General features: G+C 36.8%; 1 protein-coding gene across 4 annotated transcripts in view; it reads right to left on the minus strand.

The window, feature by feature from the left end:
• Positions 1-27,420, minus strand: part of LOC6042460 (neurotrimin) — a 119,576-nt gene that overhangs the window by 51,456 nt on the left and 40,700 nt on the right. For all 4 annotated transcript variants that reach the window (XM_038258199.1, XM_038258200.1, XM_038258201.1 and 1 more), the window contains exon 3: positions 12,584-12,589. In XM_038258199.1, the coding sequence (XP_038114127.1) occupies positions 12,584-12,589 (6 nt within the window). The remainder of the gene's footprint in view (positions 1-12,583; positions 12,590-27,420) is intronic.

The raw sequence follows: 27,420 nt of genomic DNA on the forward strand, positions 1-27,420 counted from the left end.
AGTTAAAACTCTATAAATATGCCAAAAATCATTTTTAATTCATGTTTTGAAAGATTTCCATAGATATTGAAAAGTTTAATGAAGAAAAATCAAAGAGTCTCATTGTTACCCATGAGCTGAAATGAGTGGGGAACAATGAGACAGTCCTGGATACTGGGTATATTCTAAATTTTGGCCAAACCTAATGAAAGGACATTGTAGCCCATCTCAATCCCTATGGAACGTCGAAAGAAATTTGAAGAAATATTAGTGTTGGTGTTAATGGCAGCCTACGAGCGAAAAAGTATTTTTTGTCCATAATTTACTTTTACACCCCAGAATCAAACATTTATGAATAACATTTCAAGGGAGCGTCCATAACCAAAGCCACTATAATGGCAGACGTGTATCCAGTAGACACACCTTTCCCCCAAATATGAGCCTGATTGGTTGAAACTACGACTTGTGAGAGCCATTTTATCATTGTTCCCCGTGTCTCATTGATGACTACTCTACTCTACTGCCGAAGAAAGTATACCGCTATCTCATCTAGAAGCGAAGATAGTTTTTGAAAATATTAGAAATTGTTGGACCACTCTAATATCGTTTTGACCAAAAGATGTAGAATTTTATTCTTAACAAATGCTTCTTAGACACCGAAGCTCATAAATGCATCCCTGAAGCGGAAATAAATTATTTCTGCTAAATTTGCATTTCCGACCACTGTGCAATGCAAAAACTTATAATTTTGCTTTGTTACTAACTTTTTGAAGAACAAATTTGCTGAAGTGAGTTGTGTATCGCGATTGTAGATATCAAAATGTGAACAATTTTCAATTTTTTTTGATGATAATTCCGGTTTTGTGACATTGATTATAAACAAACCTGCAAGATAATATTACATTTTCTGCATTAAAATACGCATATTTTGTATAATAGTTTACTAAAATTATATGAAACATTTATAACATAATAACATAACGAATTGTTGATAAACAAATGTGGGTAATTCTCTACCAACTCACACGAAATCGGGAAAAGTTGCCCCGACCCCTCTTCGATTTGCGTGAAACTTTGTCCTAAGGGGTAACTTTTGTCCCTGATCACGAATCCGAGGTCCGTTTTTTGATATCTCGTGACGGAGGGGCGGTACGACCCCTTCCATTTTTGAACATGCGAAAAAAGAGGTGTTTTTCAATAATTTGCAGCCTGAAACGGTGATGAGATAGAAATTTGGCATCAAAGGGACTTTTATGTAAAATTAGACGCCCGATTTGATGACGTACTCAGAATTCCGAAAAACGTATTTTCATCGAAAAAACAATAAAAAGTTTTAAAAATTCTCCCATTTTCCGTTACTCGACTGTAAAAATTTTTGGAACATGTCATTTTATGGGAAATTTAATGTACTTTTCGAATCTACATTGTCCCAGAAGGGTCATTTTTTCATTTAGAACAAAATTTTTCATTTTAAAATTTCGTGTTTTTCTAACTTTGCAGGGTTATTTTTAGAGTGTAACAATGTTCTACAAAGTTGTAGAGCAGACAATTACAAAAATTTTGATATATAGACATTAGGGGTTTGCTTATAAACATCACAAGTTATCGCGATTTTACGAAAAAGTTTTGAAAAAGTTACTTTTGCGTTTCTCTTTGTTTCGTCGTCCGTGTCTGTCGCGGGTGACCATGAACGGCCATGATCGATGACGACCAACTTTTTAAAACTTTTTTCGTAAAATCGTGATAACTTGTGATGTTTATAAGCAAACCCCTTATATACATATCAAAATTTTTGTAATTGTCTGCTCTAGAACGTATTCTCTGCAAAGTAGAAAAACACGAAATTTTAAAATGAAAAATTTTGTTCTAAATGAAAAATGACCCTTCTGGGACAATGTAGATTCGAAAGTAAATTTCCCATAAAACATGTTCCAAAATTTTTACAGTCGAGTAACGGAAAATTTTAAAACTTTTAGTGTTTTTTCGATGAAAAATACGTTTTTCGGAATTCTGATTACGCCATCAAATCGGGCGTCTAATTTTACATAAATCCCTTGACAAATTTCTATCTCATCACCGTTTCCGGCTGCAAATTATTGAAAACACCTCGCATGTAAAAATGGAAGGACCGCCATGTCACGATATCCGGACATTCGTGATCGACAAAAGTTACCCCTTAGGACAAAGTTTCACGCAAATCGACGAGGGGTCGGGGCAACTGCTGTGTGAGTTGGCGGAGAATTACCCATGTAAGTTTACCTTTGGGTAATTCTCCGCCAACTCACACAGCAGTTGCCCCGACCCTTCTTCGATTTACGTGAAACTTTCTCCTAAGAGGTAACTTTTGTTCCTGATCACGAATACGATGTTTAAACTTTTTTAATGTTTTTTCGATGAAAAATACGTTTTTTTCAGAATTCTGAGTACGCCATCAAAGCGGACGTACAATTTCACATAAAAGTCCCTTTGACACCAAATTCTATCTCATCACCGTTTAAGGCTGCAAATTATTGAAAAACACCTCTTTTTTCGCATGTTCAAAAAAGGGAAGGGGTCATACCGCGACTCGGTCACGAGATATCAAAAAACGGACCGCGGATTTGTGATTAGGGACAAAAGTTACCCCTTAGGACAAAGTTTCACGCAAATTACTGAGGGGTCAAGATTTCGTGTGAGTTGGTAGAGAATTACCCCTTTATTGTTGGTTAACAATTGCGTTGAATAAAAGACTTATATTAAAAGGATGTTGATCAAAAACTCGCCCATATTTGTCCCAAAAAAAGCAGGTTCATAAACCTTTTAAGATGAGAACTAATCCTGCAACTCAAATAAATACATAATTTATTGTTATTTTTTGTATTCAGCTGTCTCAAAATAATAAATAAATCAATTGAAATCTAGAACGTAACTTCTCTTTAATTGCTGTAGAAAAAGTAGTTTTAGTAGAATAAAACTATAAAAGACGCTCAGCTTTGTTTTTGATATAATGATCTGTTGCAATCGAAGTCATTAGAATTTAACTGGTTTTTAAAGGTGGCAGCTAATGGTTCGATGCTAATGAATGTTTTATTTCCCACCAGGAGCCGTGAAAACCAATAATCGTAAAATGGTTGAGCTACTTTTCCTCCAGTATCTGATTTTATTGCACGATTTAATGCACTTTACATGAGCAACCTTCAGCTTGAGGAGCAACTTTATGCATACAGCTATGGACTTTTCGATCAAAACAGGTGAACTTTTTCTCGTCAAGTCTTGAACCTCTAATGAAAGGGAAATTTCCAGGAAGAAAGTAGATTCGCCATTCCACGGAAAGTATTCGAAAATGTTGACATTTTACTTCAACGTTCCCATTTCATCGTGGCCGTTGTCGTCGTCGTCCTAGTTCTTCCTGTCCCTTCTCGAAGTATGTGTGCAAACACGGGCACGGATCGTTAGCGCCACCAGGCTAACCTTCACCCACCAAACCATAACATCATCATAATGTCGAGTGAGTTAAGGGGGTTGGTATGGCCCGGTTTTCCACGCACAGACACACACACACACAAAAACGTTGGTGTTTATGGGGCGGTAAAGATTTATATGAGTCACCATCCCGTGAAGGAGGGAAAACTTGCAAGGAGTGGCCCACGGCTTCTAGAAATGGTGTTTTGCTTCCTTGTTATCGCGTTGATAGTTACCGGTACAAATCTACACTGGGAAGCTACAGAAAACACCTTTCGAGGTCGCGCCTTAGGATTGCTGGGCGAACTAAGAAGTAGGACATTCGTTCTACTTGACCATTTGCTGGGGTGGAACAGTTACTATCTGATCATGTTTAATGGGGAACAACAAGGAAAAACAACTGCGGAAACACAAGAAAATATTGATTATTTGGATATAGTTTGGAAAACTTTTCTAGATGACGCCCAAAACTTTTGTTTTCTTGATTTCCACATTAGCAACAATATCGATCGAAAACAATCTTAAAGTGACTTCATGCATGCAACTTTCTTGGCAGCATAAATCTATTGTCACGCAGCATAGCCAAATTATGCAGAACGCACCCTCATATAAAACCACCCCCAAAATAAGCTAAGTTTTCCATGAATCTTTGCCTCGTCATAATATCCCCTTCATTTCAACCATTTCCATATGCGAGCATAAATGCAAAACGGCGCGCAAAACTATGTCGGCACGTGTCCCATATTTGTCAACGAGCTGCCGGCATTCTAACACATCGAAGTAGTACAAATTCCCGCTTTCTCCCCCAAAAATAAACGCACTTTATTCAGTTTCATTGAAATGTGTGTGCGATTCCCGCATGTTCATTTCCTTCAAAGGGAATATTGGATGCTCTTTAAGTTCTTTATTTACGAGAGTGAGAAGAGCTGGAATAAATTTATTGTCAATAAAGAAAAGAAGTGTTTGATAGTCAATTGACAAAGTGCACTTCAATTAAGAAAATTTACATTTTAATGTCAATAAACATTAAAAAACGTTACTTAAATATGGATTGTAAGCAAGCTAATGTCTGATCGACTTGCCTTCTTCGGCAAAGCCGACTCTATTCTTGTCAACATCGAAGTGACCGTCGATAAAAATCAGTTCATAAGAAACTCGATTCGATTTTTTTCCTGGCTGCAAATATCGACGAAAAGAGAGTATTTTTGCAGTACCGTAAACCGTGGTGGCTTTGATAGGATTGCAATTTATTTTTGGAATATATTCCAATTTTTAAGGGTTTTCTCAAGTCTCTCTCAATTATTTTTTTTAAACATGTACTAGGAAAGGTCACACAATTAATTGTGTGACGTGTGGTCTACGAATTATTTTTGAAAAAAGTTTTTTCAATAATACTTAAAAAATAGTTGCGTTCAAAAATCTTATTTTAAATTTCAGGGTTATATTGAATGTCATAGTTTTTCTTCTTAAAATCAGATTTAAGGGTGCACAGCAACGAAGGAAGTTGTTGTCTTCTTATTCCAAAATTGTCAAACTTCCGGACCCACTCCTCGAACAACGGAATTGTAGAATTAGTCAAATTTTGTCGTAAATTACTTTGTGGCCAGTACTTTAGGGGATGAATAAAAAATATTTCGATAGTACCCGTAGTTTTGAAGATACTAAAATGTCTGTAACAAAAATCTGAATGCAAAAGCTCTGGCTGATGTGCACCGTTAAGGTGTTCAAATTTTATTTTTACGTTAAATTTACCATCGCTAATGTTGAAAAAAAAAATCAAATTTATATTTAGTCAATTAAATTTATATGCTTTTTTACAAAATATATATAAATTTCAGGTTAAATGGTAAAAAATCACAATTTTGCCTAAAATTCATTAAAACTACCGTCAGTGGGGGTGACTATGGGTCAAAAAACGACACACCTCTCGTAATTACTTAATAACAAAAACAATTTAAATAACATCGAAAATCTTCCAACGTAGATTTGTTCTTAGATAGTGTACTAACATTTTCCCAAAATATGGTGGATTTTGATGAACACTACCTTAAATGCCAATAGTTTGAAAATTGACCCAATCTCACCCCTTAGAGGGGGTGACATTGGGTCAAATGAAACTAAAATGATGCTCAAATACAACGATATGGTAAAAACAAGTCATCCAACAGTGTTGCTTGTTCGAGGGAATCGTATTGACATGCTACAATGTTTGAAGTGGAGATTTTCAAACATTTGGGTAGTTTTTGAGCAATCCCAACAAAATTTTTAGAAAAATGATTTTTCAAGAGGTCATTTTTGGCCAAAAACGTACCTCAACTTTAGACAGCTGTCTGAATAACAGGATTTGCTCTAGGAACGAGATTTTTTCAGCGAAGTCATCTTAAGATGTCTGATACACAACCCTTTTAACAGAATTCAGTTTAATTGAGAAGAATCTAAGAAATGGTGAAAACCGTAAAAAATCACTTTGACCCAATCTCACCCCCCAGACCCAATGTCACCCCCACTGACGGTAGTGTTGTTTATAAAATTATCGATTCATATTGCATTTTAAACTGAACTCAAAGCGCGAATCAAAAGTTTTCACATTTGATATGAACCTTGGTCTACTGAAAATGAAGATTTGAAGATTCTTTTTGAATTTTATTTCAAAAGCACATAATGTTTACTATTTACAAACATATTTTAACTTCTCCTAGCGGAAAATTGTACAAATAATCCAAAAATGCATTCCGTTTTTCGGTTCGAAATCAAGTTCATTGAGAAAATCATGACACTTTTAGAATATTTAAATAATGATATTCATCAACTTTATCTTAATTATAGTTAACTAACTATTTGAACTTTTCAAAATTTTATGAAAACTTTTTCTTGAAGTACTTTCAACACTTCTTTATCGTGGTCAGTATGATTCCATAGCATTCCTTGGGTGTTTAATTTGTACTCTTCATTTTGCTGAAAAATTTCAAGCCTATCAAAGTCATCCTGGCCATCAAAGTCACTCCGTTTTACGGTATTTGAAATCCTAGTTCCTAGTTACCGCAATTTCGTTTTAAAATTGCCTACTTTACTTGTCTTCCTCGAATGACGAAACGGCCTTCTTTTCTTCACCAAACATAACAGAATCAAATGGTAATACATTTCGCTACAAGAGTTGAAAAGTTCTACTTTTCAACATTCATATGGGTGGTATAAGCTTTTCAGCACTTGTATTGAAAAGTAAAACAGTGATTGTCTTTTTTACTTTTAAGAACAACTCTTCTCAAAGTCCCTGCAAAGTTACAAAAATTATGTTATTTAACAATAATCTATTTGTAATAAAGCCTAATTTGTTTCTAAACTTCTTGGAAAAATGTCTACCTATGCAGATATTTTTCTGAAGAGGATTATCCCCCTACTCCCTAAACAACTTCGTTCAAGTGCCAATAAATTATCCCCATCGTTACAAGTGGACACCTCCCACCCGTAATCGCGCTCTGAATTGCATTGCTTGTTAATTAATTGCATAATTGCATTCTTCACCCCACAGCTAGTCAGCCAGTGCAGTACAGCTGGAAGAAAATCAATTGATTCAATTGAGAAACGCGCATACATCACTGGTACTGGTACTAGTATGTACTAGCAGTTTCTTGCATGCCTCCAGTAGCGACCGACGAGAGTTCACACATCTCAAAGGTTCAGGGAGGTTCTTCAAACTACTGCCAACCGCCAAGTAGTACAAATATTTATCCCCCCCACACACACAATTCGAACGTTAGTTTGAAAATTGCATACATTATTTACAGCGATTTGTTTACCGTTTGTTGACAGGTCCGAATGATTTGTTTGGAGACAACCGGAAGGTCACCGGGTTGCGTTCGATTCTTGGGGAGTGTCTCCACGCGACTGTCTCGAGGAAGGTGTGTCACCACTTTCAAACGGTCGGCCCTTTTGAATGGTTCGAACAGTTGAGTGGTAAGATATATGGCAAAGCTTGTTAACTTCTGTTAATTGGTATCATAAATCTCGATTTGACCTCGCTGAATTGATGTGGGAAATTCTTTAAGAAAAAACACAATTAAACATTTGTTGTTAAATTAAAGTGAATCCTGCATTGTAGCTTTAAAGACACCAAAGAAACTACTTTACTGAATCATGTAAGTCTCGGCTTAATGATTAAACAGACAGTCTAAATTCTTAGAGAATTTATGATACAACTCCCCAGACAAATAGACTCTTCAGCCAATTCTGATCTCAAATCTCGTGACAAGCTGTACAAAACTGTAACAAGCAAAGTGATTTATGAAACTCTGTCACCCTGAAGGCTTCCTTATTTGCATTACCCTCTGTTTATGATAGAGAGAGAGAGAGAGAAAAAACTTCAACCATATCTTAACCGAGCGCAGTTCATTTGAACATGACCGCGCCGGGACCGTATAAAATTGCATCCGTTGCAAATTCATTTGCTGCACCAACGTTGACCGTTTTTTGCTGCCATTACAGACATTTCGCTGGAGTTCTGTGCCGTGAGCTCGCGCACCCAGGCAATATGGCAGTGAAATATGATCGCCGATGCCCAGTATTTTCGATTTCGGTTCAAATAAGAATCCACCAAAACAGGCATCAATCAGTTAAAAATGTATTTGTTGTCAAATTTTTACATCATTTTCTAGGCAGTATGAAACAGGAAAAGCTTTGAAAAAAAATATAATTTGCTCAAAAATCTGTCAAATTTATGTCACTCTACCCTATCCTTTCAAACATATCTTCAGTAGCTAAAAGGCGCCCGGAATGTGCATTCCGTAAGCGCGATACGTTGTCATTTTACCCCCTTTTATTTTTATTATAAAATTGTCGCATATTGGTTTGCTTCCGCGGTATCGCGAGGCGGCGCAGATTTTCAAGATATCCTTTCAATTAGTGCAAGCATTCATTCACTAGCTGCACTGGCTTGGTGGGAGTGTCACTCCACCAGTCATAAATTAATCAAAGTGTCGTTTTTCTTCCCTGCCGTCAGCTTGCTGGGGCAACTGGGTTTGCAAAAGATTTGATGATTTTGAGAGCATGATCCGACATTGGGTCAACTATGAGCGGCCGTGGCTGACTGGTTAACAATTAACTTTGTAAGCAAATGTTCCTGTCCGATTCTGTCGGAGTATAACCATAGAGGCTTAAATCTAGACGAAACAAGCCGATTAAATTACACCAATCTGAAGAAGCTCTCTGCAATGAAAGTTGTGGCAAGCACTATCATCCGGTGGGAGGCCTACCGGAACAAGCGGCCGAACGTGACCCAGTGCAGGAACTGCTTGCAGCTGGGTCATGGAACCAGGAACACCTGAAAGGCAGGTGCAACAACTGTGGGGGTCCCCACAAGACGGACGAGTGCAAAGTCCAAGAAGCCGAGCCGAAGCGGTGTGCCAACTGCTCTGGAGCCCACGAAGCCACGGACCGCAGCTGCCCTAAGCGTGCGGACTTCATCCGGAGGCGCCAGCAGGCGTCGAATCCGAAACCGCCGGCAAGGAAGGCGGAGAAGCAGAGTCCAGCAGTTCCGGCGTTTACGCCGGCGGAGTTCCCTCCGTTGCCGGGCGCAGTTCCGGACGGAAAATCCAAGGATCGCCCTCGTCCCGCAGGAAGCAGCCAAGGTGGCCCCCGAGACGGTGGAGCCACGGAGAAGGAAGCCGGGGAGGTACTCTACAGTTCGGCTGAGCTGTGGGGGATTTTCTCCGAGTACATCGGCAGGTTCAAGACCTGCAAGACCCGCTTGGACCAAGTAACCCTCGTCAGTTACATGATCTCCAAGAATGGAATTTAAAGAGTTTTTTTTTTGTTATTATATATTGTTATACTGATCCTTGGTCCCAACCTGGTCACAGCACCTAAAAGGACCTAATAAAAAAACTAACTTAATCCACCTATGTGGTTGGTGCCTTCCTCACTCTTTTCCAACAATGGGTGATAATATAAGTGGCAATCTAAGTGGTCAGAACTCGAGACAGGGTTGCCAGATCTTTAATGTTTTGGACTCGTTGGAAAGGTCTTTCAATTACCTAACCAACGATGGGTCGGATGATGGATCCGGACAATGTTTACATACATTTAAATGAGATCCAGCTACAAAAAAAGAACTCGAGACAGGGTTTCCAGATCTTCAATGTTGTGGACTCGTTCGAAAGGTCTTTCGATTACCTAATCAACGATGGGTCGGATGATGGATCCGGACATTGTTTACATACATTTAAATGAGATCCGGCTACAAAAAAGTACATAAATATCATTTAAGACGGGATATCTCGAGACAGGGTTGCGAGATCTTCAATGTTTTGGACTCGTTGGAAAGGTCTTTCGATTACCTAACCAACGATGGGTCGGATGATGGATCCGGACATTGTTTACATACATTTAAATGAGATCCGGCTACAAAAAAAGTACATAAATATCACTTAAGTGTATATAACTCGAGACAGGGTTGCCAGATCTTCAATGTTGTAGATTCGTTGGAAAGGTATTGCAATTACCTAACCAACGATGGGTCGGATGATGGATCCGGACATTGTTTACATACATTTAAATGAGATCCGGCTACAAAAAAGTACATAAATATCATTTAAGACGGGATATCTCGAGACAGGGTTGCGAGATCTTCAATGTTTTGGACTCGTTGGAAAGGTCTTTCGATTACCTAACCAACGATGGGTCGGATGATGGATCCGGACATTGTTTACATACATTTAAGAGAGATCCGGCTTCAAAAAAGTATACAAATATCACTTAAGTGGTCAGAACTCGAGACAGGGTAGCCAGATCTTCAATGTTGTAGATTCGTTGGAAAGGTCTTTCAATTACCTAACCAACGATGGGTCGGATGATGGATCCGGACATTGTTTACATACATTTAAATGAGATCCGGCTACAAAAAAAGTACATAAATATCACTTAAGTGTATATAACTCGAGACAGGGTTGCCAGATCTTCAATGTTGTAGATTCGTTGGAAAGGTATTGCAATTACCTAACCAACGATGGGTCGGATGATGGATCCGGACATTGTTTACATACATTTAAATGAGATCCGGCTACAAAAAAGTACATAAATATCACTTAAGTGGTTATAACTCGAGACAGGGTTGCCAGATCTTCAATGTTGTAGATTCGTTGGAAAGGTCTTTCAATTACCTAAATAACGATGTATAACATGATGATGTTTAGTTCAGTTTACTGCCATTTATTCATCTTCCGAAAATATGCGAAAACACATTTTTATACATAACTTTTGAACTACTTATCGAAACTTCAAACAATTCAATAGCACCGTATGGGACCCTAAACCAAGTCGAATGCGACTAGTTTGGTCAAAATCGGTTCAGCCAGTGCTGAGAAAACTGCGTGACATTATTGGTCACATACACACACGCATACACACACACATACCCACACACATACCCACACACATACACACACACATACACACACATATACACACACACATACACACACACATACACACAGGCATTTGTTCAGTTTTCGATTCTGAGTCGATATGTATACATCAAGGTGGGTTTTCGAGCTTTTTATAAAAAGTTCAATTTTAGAGCAGGATTATAGCCTTCATCAGTGAGGAAGGCAAAAAGTTAAGAAAAAAAAAAGCCGATTAAATTAAACTTTTAGGTAGGACTTGCGCTCAGTGTGCTATTCGTAAGCTCTGAGCAACAAAAATCATCTATTCATGATTGAAAATAGAATTTGAAAGAAAAACAAAATTCTAAGTAAATATTCAGTCTACACCTCTACAGAGAGCAAGCTGCACTAGCGATGGATAATAACAGACCTCTCGTTTGGTTTGATTTGCTGTTATCACTTACTGAGGGGCTTGACCAAAATCAAAAGATTTGATTTGCTTTGTGCATTGATTTTGACGGTTAACCTTCGATGTGGCAGGGTTTTTTTGCTGCGTTTAAAACAAGAATAAATTGAGATGCAATTGATATTGAATAATTCTGAATGAATAATAGATTATTCTTTTCAAATTCAGGCAAAACAATGTAAATGGAATGTAAACATCAGTATGTCCTGCTCACGTCAGTTCATGTTTACCCTTGGAACAACAGGATAGACTGTTGTTTACAACTTTAGATTTTTTTTTAATTCCACATTGTCCCATTTACTTTGTGTTGGAATTGTTTTTTTTTTAATTAATTGATTTTTATCAAACTTTATGACATAACAACGTTTATGTACCTCTAAAAAACTTTCGAATGGAATTGTTCTGTTTTTGCTGTCAAAAGTATGTCAAAATCCCCTCACCTGAGCCTATAACACAAGTCATTGTGGCACCTGTTTAGACTTAAATAAAAATTTTAAACCAAGCTTCACGGGCAACCATATTTGAGTGCCGGTACGCTGATTGTCCAAAATTTTTCGGCCCCCTAAAATGGCCACTACTTTTCGACCACTGTAGGACACGGTTGGACATGACCGCACCGCTCGAATACCAATGACTTGAAACGTTTTATTGATCTTCGATCTTACCGCGCGCGGTCTGTCGCTTGGGGCCAATTTGCGTGGCCACTTGTTAAAAGGGGGTCTCCAAGCTGGAAGCTAAACGATTTTGAGAACGGTTTGTTTGCTCTTTTCAAGCGGCAGTAGTGTTGGGCGCTGACTGAGTTGAAAATCGAAGTTTGGTTGTGATTAGTATCAATATTTGACCTATTTATTGACCCTCGGACGGTGTGAAATAGTTTGACCTGAATTAAATTAGTTAAAAGTTAAATTCATTAAATCAAGAAAAAAATAGCCAAATATTTTAGAAATTTGTGGATTTACAGGAAAATTTCATATTTTTGACAAAAGCAAAAAATATTAATATTAATATCCAAATTATCTATTCCCACTGTACAAACAATTATTTTTCAAACTTTTTGATAGAAGCTTCCTTGGTTAAGAATCAAATATTTTATTCAAAAAAGCAGTAATCAAAGGACGAAATGATTATGAGTCAGTAATAGATGCCCAAAGGAATTAAATAAAAATTTCCCAAATTTGAAGAACGTTTTTGTATGATTTTAGATTGTCTATATATACCATTTAGGATATAAGCTAATCGTAGATAAATTCATCAGTTGAGTATCTGAAGAACACTTACCATGTTTACATGAATTGTGAAAAAGAGGGTTTAGCTGACTCACCGTGACCTGAAAAAAATAATAATAAAAAAACGATTATTTATATATTCATGACTTAAAATGAAGACAAACTACAATAATCAAAATGAGCTAAGATAAAGTTATAGATTTTTGTTGCGACTCTTAGCAAAAAGGGAGTAATTAAATCATGATCTTTTGGCCAAATTTATGTTAAACTTCGACGAAATCATTGAAACAAGTTTTAAACAAATTTCTTAATAAGATGAGTATCCAGAATAGAAAGCTTTTTTAAATAAAAAATACTCTACAATAAATTCTAATAGTTTATGTTTTAATTTAACATACATTTTTTACACTCTATCACATTTTTAAAACTCTTAAACTTTTGGGCAAGGAAACTCTAGAAAATTTTTGAGCCTCATCGGAGAATTTTTTTTTGGTTTTACTATTCAAATGGAATTGCTGCAGTTGGCTGCTGAAATTTATTGAAGATGCGAGCTTCAAAGTCGTGCATAAAGCTTGAAGTTTTGAGGTATATTGAAAAAGATTTTTGATGAAGGTAATTGAAAAATCAGTAAATATATTTAAGAACTTTGTAATAAATAGAGCCAATACCAACATCGTGGCCAAGGAAATATGGAAATGAAAAACTTATTATCAAAACAAGTTTTAAACATTTATTCTGCACAGTAAGAAAATATGTAAAATTGAAAGGTTTAATTTTGGATGGTTGAATACTGCTTCTTTTATAATGTACCTCATTTTAGACTTAAAAGTAGTTAAATTACACATTGTCAGAAGTAAAATTATACACGATTTTTTTAATGAATACAAAGGGACGAGTTGTTCCTTTTAATTCTGCTATATAGACCCTAACAAAAACACAAATGGAACGAATCGACTCTTTGTATTCATAGTAATGCATTCTGCTAAAACGCTCAACCAAACTACAACCACAATGATTTTTTTTAACGTGTACTCAATATTTTAAAACTTTGATGAGTGTTTTGAAGGATTTGAGAAAAAGCAAAACACAATACAATTAAAAGGTCCTATAAATTTTGGCGATCAATTGCTACAACGCAAAATTTGGCAAACAAAATTTGAAAATAAAACAAAAGGTTCAAACGGCAAACATAGCTCAGTGATGACGTACAAATCTAGCATATTTAATCCGGCCACACCCAACAATGATCGGTTGCTTAAGAACTCGCTCCCAAATATTTCGATTTCAATAGGTGATTAAGTTGACTGACAGTTATAATGCGGTTCGGCTCAGCCCAGACTGGCTAACAGTAAACGACTCGTTGGGAAAGGTTATGGAATTCTTGTGAGTCTTCAATTCGATTTTATAGCTTGAAAGTTTAAATTAACTTAAAGATTTTGATTTGCAATAATTTTACGAGGTGAAAGTGTCAAACACTTTCAATGTTATTTCGTAAAAAAAACAGGAAGTCCAGCAGTAACAATTTTACGATCTTCGACCAAAAACATGCGTCAAAGCATTTCCTCACGATCACGAAATCGATGTCATGTGCCATATTTCCTTAAATGTTCGATTGTAAGAACTCCAAATAACACCGCGTAACACTTAATGATCGGTTTTAAGAAGCACTAAAAGGATTGTAAAAGCTCGATACGCCAATTTAACGATCACACCGCACTCGCATTATAAGTCCATTCAAGAATTCCGCGGAACAAGCAAGGGCGAGGTCGGGACACGTGTTTTGCATACAAAATTTCGAAATTCCTCAAACGCAGAAATTGACGTCTGTGCCCTGGAGGCCTACCGGCGTGTGCAGCACATTTTGCGCAAATCGGGCTTACTCTCTTCGTCATGGGCGTAAAATTGAAGGTTCTTGGAGAGTTCTGGTGTGTTTACTTTGGGTTCAGAACAAAATTCCCCGATGACGGGACGCTCACCCATGGAGGAAAAGACGTAAGAATGGATAAGTCAAGAATTGGGAATGATTCATTGATGATTGTGTTTGCTCTTAGTCATAAATTTTTCGCGGGATTTTACCCCCCAAAAAGCGGTTGAACAAGGAACACACACGATGGCTTCTTTTGGCATGACATCCCCTCCCATGAATGTGTCTTCTTGCTGTGTTTGCCGAAATTGTTTGTGCAGAAAAGTGAGTAAATTTTGTAATTTTGAATGGACTGTTCAATATTTATTTGATTTGATGTTGAGTCCGGTTAAATTTCTAATATTGGCTTCACTCAGTCATGAATAAACTGTTCCAAATTGTATCACTGCAAATTTACTGTCCTGGTTTCTACCACACTGAAAAAAATATTCTATTTTCAGTTATTAGCAATGCAATTAAGCTTATATCTGTAAGCCCTTACATCCAATTAAAATGCTGCCAAAGGCAAACTTATGGGAAATTGGACGATCTTTCCGGTAAAAATATTTACTAGACTGAAAAACCAAGTCTGTCATATAGAAATTGCCAAAAACCACCAAAAAACCCGTTTTTTCAACATTTTTATTTTTAAAACCGCTGTATCTTCCCAAGGATTGGACATAGGAAAATGGTCAATATGGAGACTTTTATGTAAAATTGTCTGGAAAATCGATCTCCACTACTGGTTTTTAAAAATTTTGGCGTTTAGACCACTTTTCAAAAAAACAGTTTTAGTAAATGATTTTGAATTTTTTTAGAAGAGACACACCATCCTGCATTTTTCGTCAGTCTTTTGGTAACATTTAAGGCTATTTCCTCAAAACTTTTGAACGAAAAAAAATCGTGATATCACCTTTAAATTTAAGTTTTAGACTTAAAAATCAAAAAATCTCATAGGTGTGGCGTGTATTTTTGTTTCAGTGTATTTTTTTTTTCAGAAAGCCCGTCAAAATTTCCTACAAGTTTGTCTTTGACCACTTTTTGATACGACACAACGGCTTAGAGATACAGTAATTTTTAAATTACAAAATACAAAAATATTTAAATACCTTACGCCCTTCTCAAATGCTATTTTCGAGTACTATTAGCTCCATATACACAAAAATGGCTTATATAGGCCCAGGATAACATGTGTACAAAGTTTCATTGAAATCGGAGAGGGTCGGGTACAAAAGTACCAGAAAAAATCCCGATTTGAGCTGGAATTGCTCAATTTTGAAAGGAGTAATCTTCTAATGTATAATATTATCTTTAATATGATGTAATATTACCTAGACTAAAAAAAAGGCATCGAAAGTGGCACACATAAAATCCCATTCTCAGATGTAATATCACCATTGCTCCATCAAAATAAAAACCTATCAATATAAACTTTGTCAAAAAAAAGTGAAGATGAATTAGAACAATTTTCTTTTTCTCCTTGATTTATGAACAATATTTTGAAGGAGTTGTTACAAAACATCAAATACAAATGGGCAATTGTTTAATTGTTTAATTGTTTAATTGTTTAATTGTTTAATTGTTTAATTGTTTAATTGTTTAATTGTTTAATTGTTTAATTGTTTAATTGTTTAATTGTTTAATTGTTTAATTGTTTAATTGTTTAATTGTTTAATTGTTTAATTGTTTAATTGTTTAATTGTTTAATTGTTTAATTGTTTAATTGTTTAATTGTTTAATTGTTTAATTGTTTAATTGTTTAATTGTTTAATTGTTTAATTGTTTAATTGTTTAATTGTTTAATTGTTTAATTGTTTAATTGTTTAATTGTTTAATTGTTTAATTGTTTAATTGTTTAATTGTTTAATTGTTTAATTGTTTAGTTGTTTAGTTGTTTAATTGTTTTACTAATCAAAAGCATCCGTTAAAGACAATTCGAGTCGTTTTTTTCTGCTAGAAAAAGCATTCTTTTCAGAAATTTCGACGACTTAATTTTTAAGAATGCTTTTTCTGGTCCAATTTCGAAATTCTCTTTTTCACTCAAATTTCACCACTTGGAAACTATTGAAATAATTATCAAATCTAAAACAGCCTTGTTCTACATCCTGAGTTCAATAGAAATTTGCTGACAGACCAGTTGCAGTGGTCCAGCTGGAGGCACTTTGGAATTCCGGCTATCACACGTGACTCAATCTCGTCGGCAGTCTGGTCGAGCCGGCCGGATCAAACAGGGGTAGGCCATTTGGGCCCATCATTCGTCTAGCGCCCAGGCGAAGCGCACGCACAGCTGGTTACAGTATTGATTAACCCTTAACTGTCTTAAATGCTACTTTCTTTTAATTTATTAATTATGTAAAATTATTTTGTGGAAAAATGATTATTTTTAGTACAAATTTTATTAAACTATTTGTTTTGGAAAACTTTATTAAAATATTGCGTTTGAGCTAGAAATAATGGTTAATATCTGGCGCTTCGAGCATGGCTTAATACCAGTCTTGGTAGACCGCAGAAAATGAGTGAAATTCTTGCGGCATGGTTGGTTGGAATTCCTGGTCAAGCATGCCGCCGCCATCTGATTCCTAAAGCCCGAAGATCCGAAAGATACCATATATCCACAAGAACCGTAAAATATGTAGAGCAAAATTGTCACCCCGAGTCGGTAATTGAAATTGGAACGCAAATGGCTCCATCCGAGAGCACGTTGTAATTACGATGACGCGGCAATGTTTATGTAAAATCATTTGCTGGCTGGCCTGCTGGAATGTTCAGCTTGGAATGTGCCACCGTTGTCAGCGGAATTCATGAATCTCATGGTCGGACTAGTTGATGGGATTGTTTTGGGTACGGGGATCGAAATAATAAACTTCCGCTGAAAGGGGTAAGCTTGTGAATAAGATTAGCAGTTGTTTTGGAAACATCTAACATTTTAAAGTTCATCGTGATGAGGAAACTGGACTTGATGGGTTTGGCAGTGCAATGTCAGTATATTAAATATTGTTAACAGTTTGACATATTTTAGATATTATTATTACTTCTAATATATACATTTAACTGTAAGTGTATATCTTATAAGAGGCATAATAAATAAATAATAAAAAAAAACAAAAGCAATCAAGTTGTAAATACAAACAGTTAATTTTTGTGAAAATATTGTGTTTTGAACTACGTGTATTTTGCTACTCAAAGAAGTCTATCACCTGAGTCTATCACCTTTGATCTATCATGCTACTCAAAGAAGTCTATCACCTGAACCTATGAAAAATCCAAGAGGAAGTTGGCACCCGACTCCACTAATGGGTAGGGAGCGCTAAAAACAACAAAACCCAATAAGCACCGTCATAATACAGTCGACTTATTTCATAAAAATTACTGACTGTTTAGCTAACCAAGAGGGCACCAGTTCCAGCTCGCAAGAAGAACTCCGTCCCGAACTCCATGGGAAATGAACGCGGAAAGGAAAACAAAATATCATAAAAACGCTCGAACCTCATAAACGGAGCACAACGAATGAACTCGCACCATTGTGTGTTACATACAATCACATGTATGTTTCCATGCTGGGGTTTATAAAACTCACATACCAACGACGACGACGACGAAGACCCAAAGCAAGAACTTTTCCTCGCTAATGGTGTGGTAGTAATGAAGAAAAAACAAAACAAAAAAAGTTACATTAGCAAACGTAGAGAGGCACCAACAACAACAACAACAAAAAAGAGCAAAAATGTGGCTGTAAAATTACGCGGCGATCCCACTACAATGTGGCACGTTGTAATTTTAATGTGTATACGCACAAGTAAGGATCCGCTGGCGAGGGGTTCATCTGTTTAAATGTTGGTCGTATGCGGCAATTTCCTCCCCCTTGGAATTGTTTTCGGTTGACCTGAACGCCGGTGGGGTCAACTAATGACATTTTTTTTAGCTGCGGCTGCTACTACTTTGAGTGTTTATTAGCGCGCAGAGAGTTTGTCAATGGGAACAGCACCCCCGCAATTGCACCTGGAGGCCCGAGAGGTGGAATGTAATATTTTTTTTTTGTGTAACTTAAGCTGTAACTTGCCTTCAGACGAAACAACTACTTGTGAATAAATATATAATTTAAACAATTTCGAAAAAAAAATGGTATGGTCAAGCTTGAACATGACTTCTTCAGCTTAAAATAGACACATTATCAACAAAAAAACAATTTTTAGATGACTATAACTTGAAAACGTTGTACAATATCTAAATTTAGGTAAAATATTTTTCGATATTTTTTTAAACAAGTAACACTGTCAAATGAAAGATGGCATTTTTTACACCCAAAGTTAAAGTCCATGCGGATAGTCCTTTCGAAAAGAAACGACTGGAAAGTACTATTTTGCATGAGTAAAGACTTCTCGCGCTACAACAACAACAAAACGTGTTCATTCGTTCATTAAAATAGTTCATCCCATTGGCTTATATGAACGAATGACCACCACTCAACCACCGAACCGTGGTGGCCGATACGACAAAGGCGCAGTTCAATTTGTCGTTGGTCTCGAGTTCGAGTCTCAGTATCGACACTTTTTTTGAAGGGTGAATTTTTAGAAAAATGAACCCACGAGTAAAGTACTCACGGTAATTCCGGGATTTATCCTCTCCGTCCGTTCACAGTGCCACTTTACTGCCGAACCAGGCTCTTTATCCTCTCGTATCCCGATGCCCAATTGTGGGAGTAATCATCTAAGGCATATCCAAAAATGAGAATTTCGAAATATGGATACTTTGCGCAGTTCATTTCATTTTGGTGTCAAAGTCGAATTTATAATAATGGGAAATTAAATAAGAGTTTAACTTATTTTATGAAAAGTGTTAGGCAAAACCTAAAACTTTGAAAAATACAAAAATTAAAATTCTAAAAAAAGACCAATTTTATAAAGAATTGCTCTGTTGTAAAAAAAACCAAAACTCTGAATCTTGAGAACGGAATGTCAGACCTATTCGGTGTCTGACGTTCCGTTTTCAAGATTCAGAGCTTTGATTTTTTTTATAGCAGAGCAATTCTCTATAAAATCGATCTTTTTTTAGAATTTTATTTTTTGTCTTTTTTAATCCGACTGAAACTTTTTTGGTGCCTTCGGTATGCCCAAAGAAGCCATTTTGCATCATTAGTTTGTCCATATAATTTTCCATACAAATTTGGTAGCTGTTCATACAAAAACGATTTATGAAAATTCAAAAACCTGTATCTTTTGAAGAAATTTTTTGATCGATTTGGTGTCTTCGGCAAAGTTGTAGGTATGGATATGGACTACACTGAAAAAAAATTATACACGGTAAAACAAATTTTGGTGGTGAAACTTGCTTTGCAAAAAAAACTATTTTTATATTTTTTAATATGTTTTAGAGGACATCATATGCCAACTTTTCAGAAATTAAAAAAAAAATCTTAGACCGAGTTACGAATTTTTTAATCAATACTTTTCAAAAAATCGAAATATTGGTCGCAAAAAATTTTCAACTTCATTTTTCGATGTAAAATCGAATTTGCAATCAAAAAAGTACTTCAGTGAAATTTTGTTAAAGTGCATCGTTTTCAAGTTAAGGCCATTTTTAGGTAACTTTTTTGAAAATAGTCGCAGTTTTTCATTTTTTTAAACTAGTGCACATGTTTGCCCACCTTTGAAAAAAATATTTTTGAAAAGCTGAGAAAAATCTCTATATTTTGCTTTATTGAATTTTGTTGATACGACCCTTAGTTGCTGAGATATTGCCATGCAAATGTTTAAAAAGATAAAAATTGATGTTTTCCAAGTCTCACCCAAACAACCCACTATTTTCTAACGTCGATTTCTCAGCAACTAACCGATTTACAATGTTAAAAGATGAAACACTCGTAAAATTGTCCGATCTTTTCGAAAAAAATATTTTCAAAATTTTTGAATCAAGACTAATATTTCAAATGGGCCAAATATTCAATATAACGCCCTCAAAAATATTTTTTTCAATGGTATCCCCTTATGCTAACAGAAAAAAAAAGAATTATGGTAATCTTATATCTGGAATCAATTATGTCAGTAGAAATGTGCAGTTTTACCTCGGGGCAGAAACAAGAACAAACTAGAGTTACTCCGGGAGCAAACGGGAGAAATCGAGAGAAATTCGGAGAAATGACAGAAACCTCGCTCTTCTCATCAGAAATGTCACTTTTGACATTGTTGCCGTTTCTCATCTGATGTCATGTTTACCGTTTTGATTTTGCCTGTGTAAAGTTAACTGGTTTTGTGGCAATTAAATATTATTTTTGGGAAAAAATATGTTGCTTAATTTTCTGAAAAGCCTTGCTCTGCGACCAACTCCAAGTACCATGGCTCCGGTAGGTATAAACGGGGAGTTTCCAAACACAGAAGCTACAGACTCCAATGGACACATGGGAAGAACCAGGGACTAGGAAGGCGAAGGACACAATAATATTATTAACCGTCGATTGAGGACGTGTACGAAGTTGTGTTTTTTGGGATTTGTTTGGGATAGCCATAATTCATTGTTTTCTCGTGTTGATTAATGAACATTAATTTCCTTGGGAGGAGGGAAGGGAGGAGGGCATCCTAATCAGCATCGTTGGGATTTTACCTCTAAAAATGTGTAAATTCACCACTATTTATGTGTTTTGCCACTTTTTCAGTAAAAATTGAGGTAACATTACATCACGAAAGAGGCAATACACATTTTTTTTTGTAAATAATGCTAAAATCTAATATTTATTTGTTTGTTTCATCTTGTCGGGACATTTTGATATTTTGTTCAGATTATAAAAAAAAAACTCAGGGTAAACGAGAGAGACGAGACGCGGTGTCTCGCACTTTTACAATTTACCGGCTGGTGGTTTCCTAATGACTTCTGACCGGTGTGTGTTGGTGGTGGATCGGCAGGTTTTGTATGTTGTTGTTTCCCCTCTCCCTGCAAGTCACCCTGATCTGCTGCGTGGTGTTGGTGGCGCAAAACCTGCCGAGCCGCCGTGGCTCATGTTTATGTTGTTTTGTTGCTTATTTTTTTAAGCGTTTAATTTCCGAAGGAAGGTGAGCGTAACCTAGCTTCTACCTGAGTTGTAGTAGGTTTGTGGAATAAAAGGAGCAGGTGTTACCGGTTTTTAAATGGAAATTTTTAAATTCATTCAAGATTTTCGCCTGCCGATGGCCACACAAGGGTAATTAATATGGCTTATGGTGATACTGTCGAGAGGTACCGTTCGGTTAATTTTTCACATGTTAAGTCGATTGCATCACGATTTTGTGCAACTTGGGTTATTTCACTATTCGTAATCAGATTATAAAAATGTTTTAGAATGAGGTTACAATTTAACCTTCATACTTATTGGTATGAACCATTTTAAAGCATTTTATAAATTCTTGCACATTTAATTGTTGCAAGTTAAAAATAGTATAGTTCTAACAGACCTTCACCATCCATATCTTTGATAAAAGACTGCTCAAGGACTGCGTCAAACAACTTTCCCATCTGACCACTGACCACCAGTCACGCTTTTCCAGTTATCTATCAGTCATCAATCCACCAGCATCAGGCATAATTTGAAGGTGATGATGATGAGCTCATAAACGACTCATTCCGAGCCCAAACCCCCTTTCAATCCGCGAGATCAGGCATAATAAAAATTGATTATGAATTCCAACCTCACCGGCCGGAGGCTTCTGTAAGTAGTAGCAGATTCCTCTTCATACGGCAACAGCTATCGGAATCCATCAAATCTCGCGTTCCAAGACGTACTACCGGCTAGAGGGGAAGGGGCTTAGCCGGCTGATCCCAAGTCACGCTCGCGCTCAACTCGTTATTTTAATCCACACGCCACCAACAGCTCCAAGCAGCCCCGGGACACGTGGGTGGGTGGTTGGTTTGCTTGCCGTCGGAATAATTGCCGTCCGGGAAAAAATAATTCCAAATTACGCAACAATTGAGCATGAACGAGTTAAAATTCGATTAAAACCAACGCGGCTGAACAAACAGCAGTGGGTACTAGCAATAATCGGGCGATTTTTTTCCGAGCTTAAACGTTTGACGGATGTAGAATAAATCGCTGGGACTCGGCGGACTTGGCCGGATTTACTGACGTCGTCGCGACGCCTCGCGAGACGACGACGACGTCGTTACAGGCCATGGTGTTTAATAAAATAGTTATATTTATGGCGGGTATGTGCATGCGAACGTGCGAACGTGAATTAATCCACGATTTCCTTCTTCTATTGCGAATAGGCGTGTTACGATTGGCATTTGAACACAATGTGAAAAAATGATCTTTCAATGAGTAATCTTACAAAGGAGAATAAATTGTGGTTTAGAAATTCATTTTATGATTAAAAACCACCGCCATGCTCTGTGTGTTGTAGAGCGAATGGTTTCGTTTCGTTCTTGAAAACTCACCAAAACTTCCGTTTTACGGACAACACTTCCGATCCCCCTAAATCTCTCCCTTAAATTTTTCAGGTCACAACAGTATCAATTTCATCAAACTTCCGCAAAGCACCGCGCGCCCTCAAAGGTACCTATAAACTGCCTTCTGGCAACTGTTTACCGTTGGCAAACCACAGCCAAAGCCAGAGGCCACATCCTCCTCCAAGTTGGCGGCATCGGGGGTCGTTCTGTTTTGCAAACAAATACCTTCATTCACTATCACCTGGCCAAGGGCGGCAAAGTGCAGCAAGATGCATTCTGCAGTCGGTGTGTTTAGTACAATTTTGGACTGAAAACATATTGTGGTTTGTTTTTTCTTTTGCTTCGTCGACTGCGATCTTTATGCAGATGCATGTTCGAACTTTCTCAAATATGACATCAGAGATATGCGGATAATATGTAGGGGAACAGCATCTAACTTCATCGTGCCTTGAATGTTGCCATATCAGCACTTTGGCGTTCACTCACAGTTCATAAAAGCCTTTTCAACTGAAATCGAGTGATAGAAGAAAGTGAGCAAGCAATGAACAATTTTACAAAATATGTTGTGTAAAAATAGTGAAGATCAGCAAATTGGATGGAATTTGATGCGAGTGCTTAACCTGCCAAACATACGAGAATTTCCCCTATTAGAAGTTTGACGGAAAAACTGTCTATGGTTTCAAAGTATTTTAGTGTTTTATAATTTTTATTTTTATCTCAGCGTTTTCTCAAATCGACTTTGCATTATATTTTCTGATTTAAATGAAACGCAAGATAATTACTTTATCCATACAAATATCCTTCATACATTTCAGAAGACTGATTAAAGAAAATGAGTATTTAATAAAAAACATAAAATAAAAATTGATTTTCTATTCCAGTGTAGTTGTAGGGGAAATATACCCGTTTCAAGCCTAATAAGCGGTCGTGTTTGAATGATGCTGGTTAATCTGCAGTGTTCCTTAAAATTTACTAAAACCAAGTACACCAACGAGTAGAGCAACTTTTTGTGAACATTTTTGTTAATTTTCACTTTTACTAAAAGTTTTTCTATTCCTTTTACAAGCATTTAAAAAAATATCCCAAATGTATTCTAATCAGTCGAGAATGCATTGGACCACGCCCATATTTCCAACTTAGTTCTTTTTTCTTCCAGCGCTCTTTTGGGTCTGCTCAGTGCGGCCAAAATTGATGAAATTTTAAGCGAACACTCACGAAAAGTAGCATTTATAGAGAAAATTTCCTGGCATCACTGGCTCACTCCAACAGACGCTGCTGGTGGTTCTTTATTTGCCTTCGCTTCTCGCTCGGTTTTCTTCAGCCTTCGATTGGAATGGGTCGTCAAAAGTCAAACGTCAAAAGACTTGGCGCGTTTGTTTTTATGATGGCGCTTGCTAATTATTTACATGTTTCGGGATTATTTTTCAAGTGAGTGACTAACTAATGTTCAAAAGAACATGTTGCCGGTAGTTGGAAGCAATTGCATATCTTAAGCGCATTAAAAACGAAAGCGCAAGTGAAAAGATATTGATGGCGACTTTTGTTAAGCAGTTGAGCTCTCATCTTGCGTGTGGATGTGTGCCCCAACAAAATGGTGAGAAATGGTCTCTTAAAATTGAAATTATGATCAAAAGTGCATTAAATTTGTTCTTTTTGGCCAGTAAATGACATAAATTTGCGTGCGTACATAAGGCTTTGCTGTTGCTGGTAAGTTAAATAGTATTTTTGGAGCTTTTCGAGCATCAAACTCAGTGTTGTAAATGAGTGATAGAAAAGCTATCAATAGATTATCTCTGCACCAAAAATATTCGAGAGCATAGCTGCCGTCACTATAGCTTGTGAGATCTCTTCTTGTGTCTTGTGATTCCCAGCGATGGCATTCTCTCTCTTTCACTCCTCCCCTTTTCCACGACTATGCGCTCTCACCGCTGAGTCTCTCGATCTCTCAGAAAACTGCAATGTGAGAACGGGAGATGGCGATTAGGAGCCGACCACGCATGACGTCCCGTTAAACTGCGTTTGCAAAATTGGTTTTGTGGCGGCTTTTGTGGTTAAACGCTGTTGCGGTAGGATGATCGTGGAAGCAAGAATGAGAGAGAAAAGGAAAACGCTGAGAGATTCAGTAAGGAGAGAAGAGCAGTTGTATTTGAGCATGTATATTCAGGCGGGATAATTGTAGTTGCTGAGAGCTCATATTTTGATATTTTAACAACCCTGATCAAACTCTTCATATGACGAAGATAGGTGTTTGATTAGAAAGGGAATATTTCCCCTATGCTATAATCAAAGTCGTTGCAAATATTTTTCAAAGTTTTTTGTCGCCTAAAAAATTACCCTGACTATTTTGAAAAAAACCGAAACGCGATTTTAGAAAAAAAAATGTGAATAACTTTGTTTTTTATTATTTTTTATTAGGCCATCAACATCAAAACAAGACTCTTTGACATCAAATTTCTAAAACATTTCACCATATCAGGATACAAATTATTTTAAAAAAATGGAAGGGGTCGTACCGCCCATCAGTCACAAGAAATCAAAAACTGGACCTCGGATATGTGATCGAGACCAATATTATTCTTTAGAACAAAAACTCACGCAAATCTTAAAGGGGTGTGGAGCAGCAGCTGTATAAACATATTCAAAAAAATTCAACTTTAAACAGCTTACCTGATCAAATTGGTGTCTTCGGCCAAGCAGATTGTTGTAGTCAAAATTAGTTATAAAAAAAAGATAACAGTATGAAATTTGAGCCTTATTTTAATTTTGAAAATTCACTTAAAAAGACAAAAAGTAAAAAAAGCTTCATTTTTCATTTTTATTTTATAGTTAAAACATGAACCAATTCTGAAATTTCCTGACCTTTGTTCGACAGTATCTAAAAATCACATCACACCCTTGAATAGACTTGGGGAAACAGCAACTAACTACATCGTGCCTCTAATTTTGTCATATCAACACTTTGATGTTCAACAACAGCTCATCAAAAGCGTTTTCAACTGAAATCGAGTGATAATTAGCTCAATAGAAAGTGAGCAAGCAAGTTTCTATCAACAGTTTTACAAAGTTAGTTGTTTAAATAGTGAAACTCAGCTAATTGGAACTTGCCAAAAATACAAGAATTTCCACTATTATCGTAAAGTTCGCCAAAATCGGCTTTTTTGTACACGTGTCAATGTTATTTTTTATTCTGACTATCTTTATCGGTCGGTCCGTGAAATTATTTGCTTGCAAGATTATCACGTTTCCTTCCTTGAATTTTACGGTAGATCCGGATGTATCAAGTCTTGCGAGCTCTTGAACATACAAGTTCAACTTCTCATTTCCCGCACCAACTCCGAAATGTTTATTTAAATTTTGAATAAAAAGATCAACTCACAAACTGCATGGTTGGTGGTTCTCAGAATTGACCCACTCTTTCCGGAGCAACCTTCAAAATTTCGTGACTGAATGCAACCGCTCAGTGCTAATGCCGCCCATGGGCTTGAAATGTTTTCGAATGTCACTGATGGGCCTAACCTTAAACTATACCATCTGTTTGCTTTCTCTCTCCTTTTGAATTTGTTTGATGATCATCAGCAGAAGCTCGCGCTGGTGGTGGCCTCCATTGAAGCTTACTATAAATGAATTGATATTCAATTAGTTTTGTGAAGTCTATTTGTTGGTGGACGGCATTCTATTGACTTCCCCCCCTCTTGGGCGTTCAGTGTATACTTTTCATCGGGATTTCAATCGAGTTGGAAACGACGGGGGGAATAACCAATAATTGATGGTGAGAGCTATTCAATCGAACAATGTGGTGGCAGTGTTGCCAGTGCAGCTTGTCATTCAAATAAATGCAAAACCTTCACCGGTCAATCGCGTTTTTTTTTCAAATTTCCCAAAGAAATTGTAACACTGTGTTCCGGAACAAACCTGGTGCAACTCGCAACGGTTCATGGCAGGTCACGTGATCTTAGTTGCGTTCTAACTGAAGCCACGCGCGTAGTTCGTCATCATCAGCATCGGCCGGAGCACTCATGCGTATCGAGGCAAGCTTCGAGGAAGGTTCTTCACTAATAAAAAGTGAAGAGTCGTCGAGGGGAAATTACGCGCGCCGAGTGACACACCCTTTTCCGCGGCGATGGACAGGGGAACTGATGGCCGCTGGGAAGTAGCCACAGGCAGTGACCATCGAAACGATTAGGTTTAATGTTCAGAATGGAACTGGTGTTGTTTGAGTATAAGTCAGTAACGTTTTGTTGGAATACCAAAATAGTAAAGCACAAAATACTGTCAATAACTCCGAACCAACAACAATTTTTGATTTTTATTGAACATTTATCAGCGAAATTGATCATTCAAAAAATAATTTCATATTTTATCATAGAAACATGTTTCATGTTAATATCATTTGGTTTCCTTTATGTAATGTGGATTTAATTTACAGTGTAAAAGATTCTCAGAAAACAAAGATAAATACACAATTTCCGCAGAGTTAATCAAGAGGCATGTTTGACTTAACAGGTAGGGGAGTGTGGGGTAATTTGGACACCCTAAGGAAATTGCTCTGTCACGGGCTGTATGAATATTTTAAAAGAATGTGGATGACACCAGAGGATAATAGAGACCATATTTGAT

Source organism: Culex quinquefasciatus, chromosome 2 (genome assembly GCF_015732765.1).
Source record: "Culex quinquefasciatus strain JHB chromosome 2, VPISU_Cqui_1.0_pri_paternal, whole genome shotgun sequence".
Taxonomy (NCBI): Eukaryota; Metazoa; Arthropoda; class Insecta; order Diptera; family Culicidae; genus Culex; species Culex quinquefasciatus.